The sequence below is a fragment of the Sminthopsis crassicaudata genome, chromosome 4, assembly GCF_048593235.1.
Source record: "Sminthopsis crassicaudata isolate SCR6 chromosome 4, ASM4859323v1, whole genome shotgun sequence".
NCBI classification, from domain to species: Eukaryota; Metazoa; Chordata; class Mammalia; order Dasyuromorphia; family Dasyuridae; genus Sminthopsis; species Sminthopsis crassicaudata.
In genome coordinates, this window is record NC_133620.1 from 276,604,809 (window position 1) to 276,615,760 (window position 10,952).

The 10,952-nt window shown below is 38.7% G+C and overlaps 1 protein-coding gene across 1 annotated transcript in view; it reads left to right on the top strand.

Moving 5' to 3' along the window:
• The window catches only part of PRPH2 (peripherin 2), a 29,292-nt gene extending 21,515 nt beyond the window's left edge, over window positions 1-7,777 (top strand). The window contains exons 2-3 of the mRNA XM_074264719.1: window positions 5,893-6,139; window positions 7,565-7,777. Of these exons, the coding sequence (XP_074120820.1) occupies window positions 5,893-6,139; window positions 7,565-7,777 (460 nt within the window). The remainder of the gene's footprint in view (window positions 1-5,892; window positions 6,140-7,564) is intronic.
• The last annotated feature ends 3,175 nt before the right edge of the window (window positions 7,778-10,952 follow it).

Consider the following 10,952-nt stretch of genomic DNA (forward strand, 5'->3'; position numbering starts at 1 on the left):
CCTTCAGAGTTTCTCATTTGAAATCTAGAAAATAAACAAAACTTCAGCAAGCCCAATGTATAGTGTTTTCCAGTTTCAGAGGCATGAATGCTCATATTGAAAATTTAAATATCAGCTTTCCAATTGGTTCAAATAGGCACTAGCTTATTCCTGCTTGCATCCCACATCTTCAAGCACAGTGCTGAGCTCAAGGCTACAAGGTTAATAGTGTAGCTATCACTTTACATCAGCCATCAATAATGAATGTAGTTTTATGGACAAGTGCTCAGGTTACTACAGCTTTAAAAAATTTTTATTTTTTAAATCATAAAAATCTACTTTCTCTCTTTGCCCTTCCCCTCATTGAAAATAAACAAATAAAAAATATACATAGTCAAGCAAAAAACATTCCCACATTTTCCAAAGGAGATTATTCTGTACCCTGAGTCCATAACCTCTTGGTCAAATAGCATGTTTATCCTGGGTTCTCTGGAGTTGTTTGGTCATTGTTTTGTGTGGAGTTCTTAAGTTTTTCAAAATTGTTTGCCTTTACATTGCTGCTATTGTATACATCTTCTTGATTCTGTTCATTTAGATTTCACCTAGGTGGTGCAGTAGCATGTCAGTCTACTTACTAGTTGTGTGACCTTGGGCAGGTCACTGAGAAAACCCTGTTTGCCTCAGTTCCCTCATCTGTAATATGAGCTGGAGAAGGAAATGACAAACAACTCCAGTATCTTTGCCAAGAAAACTCCAAATGGAGTCACAGTCAGACTCGATTTAACAACAAAATGTTTTCAGCACCGAGGACAGAGCACATTAAGGATTTTATGAGTCATTGAAGATATTGGTCTCAGGGCTGGTGGCCAGGTTTCTGTACAGTATGATCCAGTAACAGGTTATGATTTCAAGGAGGGAAGGGGAAGAGAAAGAGGGATAAACAATTTAATCTTACCCTAAGAATGACTTTGGGCTAGAAGGTAGCTTTCATGTATTTATTTATTTTGATTATTTTTACCCCTCTGTCCTTCACATCAAGATCAGATAAGAATTGGATGGGTTGGGCAGAAGATAGATGATAGGTCTGGAACTGTCACTGACTTATGAACTGATAGCAATTAACGAGACTCCTCTGGAACAGTTTCCTTGCCTGTAAAATGAATTTGTTAACTCTTGTCATGCCAATCTACTTCAGAGCCTTTATTTATTTATTTATTTTTGCTTTTTTTTTTTTTTTGGATGTTTTTGAATTTTTTAAAATTTTCAGTAGTATTTTATTTTTCCAAATACATACAAAGATAGTTTTCAACATTCATTTTTGTAAGACTTTGTACTCTAAATTTTTCTCCTTCCCTTACCTCCCTCCTCCCCAAAGCAGCAAGTAATCTGATATGAGTTAAATATAGGCAATTCTTTTAAACATATTTCCATATTTGTCAGGTTGTGCAAAAAAAAAAAATCAGATCAAAAGGGACAAAAAACATGAGAAAACAATCAAACAAAAAAAGTGAAAATACTATACTTTAATCAATATTCAGCCTCCATACTTCTGTCTCTGGATGTGGATGACATTGTCCATCTCAAGTCTATTGGAATTGTCTTGAATCACCTCATTATTGAAAAGAGCCAAGTTCATCACAATTGACCATCACATAAGCTTATTTTTACTGTGTACAATGTTCTTGTAGTTTTGCTCACTTCACTCAGCATCATTTAATGTAAGTCTTAAAAAAATTTAAGTGAAAAAAGCAGCTTTAATTTGTACCCACACAATCTCTCTCAAAGTTGTCTTAAGAACAACATCAATCTAGAGACAGCTATTTGCATTTAGAGAGAGGATAGTGGGGACTAACTGTTGTTCACAACATAGTATTTTCACCTTTTTTGTTGTTTGAATTTTTTTTTTTTGATCTGATTTTTCTTGTGCAGCATAATTGTGGAAAAAATTCCATATGTTTAACTTATATTGGATTACTTGCTATCTAGGGGAGGAGGTGGGGAGAAAGGAGGGAAAAATTAGAAACACAAGGTTTTGCTAGGGTGAATGTTGAAAATAATCTTTGCAAGTATTTTGAAAATAAAAAGCTATCATTTAAAAAATACACCCATACATACACATATACCATTAATCAAAATGAATTTCTACTCAGGACATATCTGAAAATTTATCTTGAATTTTGATCCTTGAATCTCTTAGTCAGGAGATGGGTATGGGTAGCATGTTTTATATGTGTCCTCTGTGAGTCATTACTTGGATCAAAGTTGTTTGTCTTTAAGGTTTTATTGTTTGTTTGGCTGCATATTATATTAATTACATAATCATATATAGAACACTTTAAAGGTTTCTCTGAAGAATGTTGGAATTGACTGTGAAACGTGGAAGACACAGGCACAGGAATGCCCAATATAGCATGCCCATATCAAAGAAGGTGCTCTGCTCTATGAGCAAAGCAGAATTATAGTCACTCAAAAGAAATGTGAGATGTGCAGATTTGGAGATGTTTCTGCTCTATGTATTCACGTGGATTATTTGTGTCCAACTTGTGGTAGAGCCCTCTAAGCTCATATTGTTCTGATCATCCAAAGTCAGAAACGCCGTACTTCAACCTCAACATAGTAATGTCATTTTGGCTCTCTTCAAGGATGAAGGGCAACAACCAACTGATAATAATAACATATTAAACTCCACAATTTGCATATCTACTTTTTGAACCAAATATGAATGAATAACCGTCTAGGGTTCAGAGCAAAGTGGTGTCTGATAGCAACAGATATACAAGGACAATGAATGAAATAATCATTACTTTCAATGAACTTGCATTCTAATAGGGGACATGTCAAGCACACACATATTTATATACATATACATATTTTGTATATATATAAAGTTTATCTGCACACAAAAATATAAATATAGTTTATCTATATGTACACATGAAGTAATTAAAATAACAATAGCTAGCATTTTTTAGCACTTTATACATATATAACTATTTTCACAACAACCTTGAGAGTCAGATGCTATTGTTTCCATTTTACAGGTAAGAAACCTGAGGCAGAGAAAAGTGGCTTGCCCAGGGTCATGCAGCTAAGGAAATGTCAGAGGCTGGAGTTAAACTCGGATATTTCTCACTTTAGATTCAGCACTCTATCCATTGTGGCACATGGGTGCCTAGTTAAACAGATGATAGTTTGGGAACTAACTGGGCAGTAGCAGTTGGTGGTAATAGTGCTGGTAAGAATCAGAAAAAGCTTTGTGCAAAAAATTGTTCTGAACAAATGGTTCCCCTTCTCTAGGTCCTTTCCCATTTTATAGGGATCAGTAGGATACGTAGACTGTCCATTTGTCATCTTTTACTTTTACAACATGATTAAGTCATGTCCTTTTCTTTTAGGGAGGGGGGACTCTTCCTATTTATCCAGGCTAGAACAGAAGTGGTCACTGCTAGTCTGATCCCAGTGCTAACTGGCAGGGAAGCTTTTACCTGCTCTGCTTCCAACATGGACACTTTTCCTCTCCTTAGGCAGTCTGGTGGTTTCCATTCCTGTGGGCTTATCATATTGGTACTAGACTTAGGACAGATACATGATCAACATTAGTCCCATTTCAGTTCCTAATTCCTAAACTCAAGCAATCCACAATCTTCCCCAGCGCCCAGTGGCATGGATTATAGGTATGTGTTTCTGAGCCCAGCCCATATCTTCCAATCACATACCCTTTCTACTGAGAGATGTCTTGGCCTAAGGCAGGGTTTTTAAAGTTGGTGTGTGTGTGTGTGTGTGTGTGTGTGTGTGTGTGTGTGTGTGTGTGTGTGTGTGTGTTTCCCTTCCTATAAACCCCTTCATAAAATAATTTTTTGAATACATAAAATAAAAATCATTATATTATAAAAGAAACCAATAATATTTAAATACAGTTATCAGAATATTTTAAAAATCAAATTCATGGGGCCCATTATGACTCAAGAAGTCTCAGGAAGACATGGTCAAGTCCAGTTTCTGACTGACACTGGCTGCCTGATTTGGGCAAATTACTTCTCAGTACCCCCATAGGTACTAATTAATATGCATTGGTAGAAGGAATTTCTTCCTTTAGAATTTCCCCTATTAATGAAATTGCAGGTCCAAAAAAGTCTTTTATGCTCCATCTTTGAGCATTTGTTCTCACTGGATACATGCTGTGACCCCATTGTGTTTGCCGTATCTCTCTACATTGCTAGCCATTTTTATTGTTTTAGTTATCTATATTTGAGACTTATTCCCCTCCTAGATTGTAAATTCTACAAGATCAGAGGATTTGCCTTCTATAGACTAGTTCCTGGCGAAGTATTCTATATATAAGTGTTGTATGTTATTAATTAGGGTAGAGTTGGGATCAAAGAAAATGTTTTCAAGGAAATTTTTTTTCAAAACCTTTGGGAATTTGGTCCTATCACTTTTTACTTTTCTCTGAGGGGCTCTGGCTGGACTTAGACCCACTTATTCCCTAAAGCTAAAGGACTGGGGAAATCACGCCAATATACATCAAACAGTTACTGAAAACGCAGCTCTGTGAGAGACAACAAGAAAAGAAGATAGTTTCTATTCTCAAAGCCCTTACAATTTAGTTTGAAAGAGGACTAACATACATGAAATGTTTAGAAACTAACTGTATGGTTTTGATTATGAGCTCAATGGAAATTAATTTTTTAAATTAAGAACTTTTTAATGAGCCAATTTTTTTTCTTTCCTCCCCCCAACACTGGGGAAAAAGACAAAATCTTTGTAACAAATACACTCACATATATATGTATGAATACATACAAACATATACACATCATTCATATATTTACATAAACAGATTCACATAGATGGAAAACCAGTTCCCACACTGGCCATGTCCAAGAAGATCTCACTCTGCCCCATGTCCTTTACTTGGCTCTGTTACAAGGTGGGTAGTGTACTTCTCCCAAATTATGGTTGTTCATTGCATTCATTGATCAGAATTCTTGAGGTTTTCAAAGTTGTTTGTTACATGGCCTTGTTGTTATGATATAAATTGTTTGGGTTCTGTTTGCTTCACTCTGCATACATTTAGGGAGATCTTCCCAGGTTTCTCTGAAACAATAATATTCTATTATGTTCACATAATTTGATCAATCATTCCCCAGTTAATAGGTACTCCCTTAGTTTTCTGCCACAAAATTATCTGCTGTAAGTATCCTTTTGCACATGAGACCCTCTCCTTTGATCTCGTTTGGGGGCAATAGTTTAGAGAGGTGAGGGATGGAACTTCATGGAGAAGATAACATGAAGTAGAGTTTGAAAGAGGAATAAAATTTGAAGAAGAGGGACAACAGATTGAGGTGTGTCAGGTATGGTGCTGGGAATGAACCGGGAATGAACAATGAGGTATGAGTGACTGGGAGACCAGTCTGATAGAACAATAGGAACCCATGAGAGGTGATGTTAAATAGGGACGTTGGTTTTGGATTGTGGAGGGTCTTGAAAGTCAGCCAGAGGACTCTCCCTCTTCTTCAGTCCTCTGGCTTAGAAATAACATATGTGAAGCTTCTTCAAAGTAGAGGGATGGTAGACAATGACCTCTAGGGACACAATAATAATTGATGATAAATTTATATACACCTTTAAGGTCTGCCAAGTCTTTTACAATAATCTTGTTGGATCTTCACAACACTGGGAAGTAGGTGCTATTATTATCCTAATTTTACAGATAAAGAAGCTGAGGCAGATGGTGACTTATCAAGGGTCACACAGCTCTCAAGTATCTGAGGCTGGATTTGAACTCAGCTCTTCCTGAGTCCAGGTCCAGCACTTTATCCTCCCTCACACAACTAACCTCCATTTCAGCTGCAGGCAATCAGTGACCTCAGGAATCACCTTATCATGCACTTATCTCGTCTTTCCTTGCAGTCGCATCAAGAGCAATGTGGATGGACGATACCTGGTGGATGGTGTTCCCTTCAGCTGTTGCAACCCAAACTCTCCCCGGCCTTGCATACAGTACCAGCTCACCAACAACTCTGCCCACTACAGCTATGACTACCAGACCGAAGAACTCAATTTGTGGGTCCGTGGCTGCCGGGAGGCTCTGCTCCATTACTACAGCAATATAATGAACACCATGGGTGCCATTGTCCTCCTTGTCTTGCTCTTTGAGGTACAGATTTGGCCTGTTTGCTTTTAGGGCTATGTGGAAGGTATGGTCAGTAAGGAATTTGTAATGAGACTAGGCAAGGAACTAGGGGTCTTGCCATAAAGTAGACTTAGCCCTATAACAGACCAGGATGCACCAACTCCATAATAGCCTACAATGACAGAGACACTAGTGTTTGTATAGCACTTTTATGTTTGAAAAGCACTTTACCAAATGTTGTCTCATTTAATTCCACGCTATTCCAAACAGTTTCCCAAACATTGTTCTCAATCCTTACTGCCACCTTATTACACTTACCTGAATAGATGGCCAACCAGTAGAACAACCATTCATTATCATTGGCCAACTAGCTTCTATACTTTACTTCCTACTAATCCTTATCCTTATACCTCTAGCAGGCCTATTCAAGAACTATATATTAAAACCTAAGTGAAGAGTGCAATTAATTTAACCAAAATACTGGCCTTGTAAGTCAGCAATGAAGGTACACCCCTTCCTAGGACACACCAGGAAGAAGGCATTACACCCCACCATCAACACCCAAAGCTGATATTCTCTCACAATCTTGAGGAAGAAATACTCTTCTCTTTCTCCTCCTTCTTCTCTCCCTTCCTTCCTCTCTCCTCTCCTTTCTGTCTCTCTCAACAAATAGAGAAACTGAGGCAGAGGTTGAGTAATTTGCCCAGGGTCACACAGATAGGAAGTGTATAGGGCTGGATTGGAACTTAGGTTTTCTTGCCTCCAAGTCCAGTGCTCTTTCTGCTGAACTAAAACTTGAACTTAAAAAAACAAAACAAAACATCACAATAGAGAACTTGTGCGTGGGGGTAATCATTAGTATTACAAAGGCACTTATGGAACAGGGCTCTCATATTTTTATATTAGGAGCTCCCCAAGTGCATTTCAAATTAATGATCACATCAATTACACAAAAGAGTTGTGCCTCTTTTAAAAATCCAGTTTATAAAATTGAAAGAAGGGAAAGAAGAATAGTAGAAGTTTTTTTTTTTTTTTTAATTACTTCCACAAACTTAAAAAAAAAAATACTACACCAATTGAGTAGGGAACACAAACACTAAACATTAATCTGTGAACTAATAGAAGAACAATTGGTGAGTTGGGTGGGCGCAATCAAGGAAGATTTCTTGGATGAGGTGGTTTTAATCAGGGAAGATTAAGGAAAGACTTCACCAAGTCATCGAATTTAGTTCCCTGTAACCAATCAGGAAGATACTTGCAACATCCCAAGGCCTTCACCATTTTGAAAGATTCCCTGGGGAGAGCCACAACCCCTTTCAAAATTGTGATTCTGAAAATATGGTAAACATAACAGAACTAAACATTAAGAAGTTGCACTTTTGGCCTCCTAAAAGTAGCAGCCAATGTGTAATGCTTCGTTCTCTGAGTTTTCTCCTTCCCTCTCCCCAGGTGATTATTACGGTCGGATTACGCTACCTACACACCTCCCTGGAAAGCGTGGCCAATCCCGAGGACCCTGAGTGTGAGAGCGAAGGCTGGTTGCTGGAGAAGAGTGTGTCAGAAACCTGGAAATCTGTCCTGGAGAGTTTGAAAAAATTTGGCAAAGGCAGCCAGGTGGAAGCAGAGGGCGATGAAGGCGGCCAGCCCCCAGTGGCCAGCTGAAGTGTTTTTAGGGAGCTCCCGCCAGGGACTCTCCCACTGAACAATGCCGTACAGAGAAATGGTGGGACTCAGAGCGGCAGTGGAAACTCTGTTCCCCTAATGTAATATACATTTAAGACCCCCAGTGGAGAATGACCATCTTGAAATAAATAAACCTCTCTTAGTGGGTGGGTGAATGGAGAGTCAAACAGGAGGGTTACTATAATGCTGGCTATATTTGCAAAGGGGTCTCCTTCCAGTTCACTCTTCCTGGAGAAACTTCACATACCCTTCAAAGGCTTCCTCCCTTCCTTTTGTGCATAAGGGCAAGTCTTAACAAAAGAGCAATAGCTATATTCACAATTCTTGCTCCCCTACTACATAAATGTGATCCCAACATCTACATGGGATGTCTGCCTATATTCATGCTCTCTTCTCCCCATTCCTCATCCTAGCAAGTGCTTCATTTACTTAAAAAAAATCATTTCCCTTGTGTACTCTTTGGGCAGGTGTCACTCAAATAATTCAAGAACTTGAGATCTTGTCTGGGACTCTATTGTGTGTCTGGAGGGGATGCTGAGAGTCCCCTTGCTATTTCCAGGTCTGCTTCATTTCTAAGACCATGTATATAAAAGCATCATTTGATAACTCTAGGTGGGATCACAGTAGAGGAGTCTGAGAAATTAACTGTCCTTTTAAATTATAGGCCAACTCCTTGGCACAGTTGATGCCTGGAATGTTGAAAGATGTGTGTGTGGGGAACAGATGAGGGATCAAGATTTCTCCTGTCCCAGATGGGCAGGACTTTCAAGGTGTTGGTGGTCCTACAATAGAGTGTGAGCAAAGAAGAAAAATGTTAGCTCTTTCCCCGTTGAGACCTATGCATGGTCTTTGACAGAGTTCCTCACGGATTCATTTTAGCAGAGCAGGTCAAAGGTAACATTACCTAAGTCGGCACATGGTATCTCAGAAACTTCACTTATACTCTTATTAAAACACCCCATTGGAATTTTTTCTTAAAAAAAAAAATCAGATATTCTCTCCTCTCTGGAAGGGAGTAGGGATGTTTCCTAAATGAAACACTTGCCCCTTGGGAAGTGTTGTGCATTTCTCTTGGGGGTAGGGACACGGGGATAAGATTAAGCGACCAGTAGGACTTCACAAGCAGTTTTCCCAACATACTCCGGGCCTCCCAGGTAAGAGATGGGAGGGAGGTCCATATTCTTGGGATGCCTGTCTTGAAGAATGACCTTTTTGGCTCTTATCCTAAGCCTAAAGACAAGAGGAACCCTGGTCAAGGTACATTCAGGTACAGTATAAGAATGGTCTTGCCTCCAACCTAAAATCTTAGAGAGACCAGGCCAAAACAAGTACTCATCACAGCCCTGAAGCAATGGTTAAGGGATCTGCTGCTTAACTGGATCTCCATTCAATTAAAGATTCATTTTGCAGTCCTTGAAACCAAGGCTGGAACAGGGAACAGTTTTTTTGTTGTCAGGGCTGAAGGGGGCTGCATATCTATCTATCTATCTATGTTTCCCCCCCTCCTGTGAGTGCTTCAATTCAATCGAGGCATTTGCAGTCCAAATGCAACCTAAGTACCTTTCACAGTCCACCCCTCGCCTTCTTACTTTACTTTATATCCACCATGATGGGAACTTCTGAGGTTTTATCATCATTGATCTGACTAGGTACCACCACCTTTTGCTCTACCCTTGTGAATAGAGTGAAACACTATGGAACCTTGGATAAGGAAGCCAGGACTCCAAGTTCTAGTTTTTGCTTTGCCATTGGTTTTACTGTATAGGTAGGCAGTCTACACAGGCTTTTTTAACCTGCAATTGAAGGAAGATGTGACTGGAGGATTGCATTTTTTTTTTTTTTTTTTCCTTCTGCGGAATTGGAATGTAAGCCTGCCTATTCTCAAAGTAGATGAAGACATTTAACCCAGGTGCCAGCAAGAATTTTTTTCTGACCCAAAGACCCTGTATTAATTTTTTTTTTCTTTTTCTGAGGCTGGGGTTAAGTGACTTGCCCAGGTCACATAGCTAGGAACATTTAACAAGTGTCTGAGATCAGATTTGAACTCGGGTCAAATCTCAGGGCTGTTGCTCTATCCACTGCACCACCTAGCTGCCCCGACCCTGTATTAATTTAAAAATTCTTTCACTCTAACAGGAAAGCTATGTATTAATTACTTATACTTGGGCCCCTGTCCAGGGCCAAATGCCGCCATGCAAATGCTATTTTAGACTCACACTTGTACCTATACTATTGTCAGCTGTAACATAGATATTAAAAACATTTTAAGAAAAATGTTTGTTAAATGAATGTCACTTAATATAATAACACTGCCTAATGTTAATATTTGAGACATTTCTGCTTTTCAAAACCAGTATCTTATATTGGTGATACTTCCCACTGATTGATCTGTTGAAGATGGCAACTTTGATTATTAAGATTATCCAACTAATCTCAATTTGAATCTAGATTTAGACTTCATTTTGGCTTTTAAATGGAAAATAACCTAAATTATTCTTTTAAATTTTCATGCAGAAACATCTGTAGGCCTAACTCTTTGAATTTTTTGATGGTCTGCTTTAGCTGACACACATTCCCACAACCATGGAGATCTAAAGGAGGCAGCAGAAATTTGGGACTGAGTTAATTTCAGCCACCTTAAGGATATCAAGTCACCTCATTATTAATACCATGAATCCTGGCAATTTCACAAATAAAAAATTCTCTGGGAAGATTCTATGGAGGCTCTGCTCACCTGCATCAATGATTAATAAACTTTTATCATCAGCCACTTCTTCTGTCAATCCTCACTTTCACTGGTGGCATAAAGCAGTTCAATTCTCTATTTATTGCCTATCTGTTGTACACAATATAATTTCAGGCATCATGGAGGATATAAAGATAAAATAGTTTCTGTTCTCAAAAGAGACACTATCTAATCTAGACAAATCTAGAAGACACTGGGCTTGATTTACTGTTCCTCTAGCTTTGTGTCTGACAGTCCCTCATATTGGGGACATTATTAGGGACCATCCTTGATGACCCAGTGTCTGGCAACAATTCCCTTTCTTAAGCTGGGCTGGTGCTACTACAATAGATGCATAAATTTGTTGCCAGCTTTGTGCCTGAAACTGTTCCAGATTAGTGAGTAGGGTCTACTGGCTTCCAAGAGCCA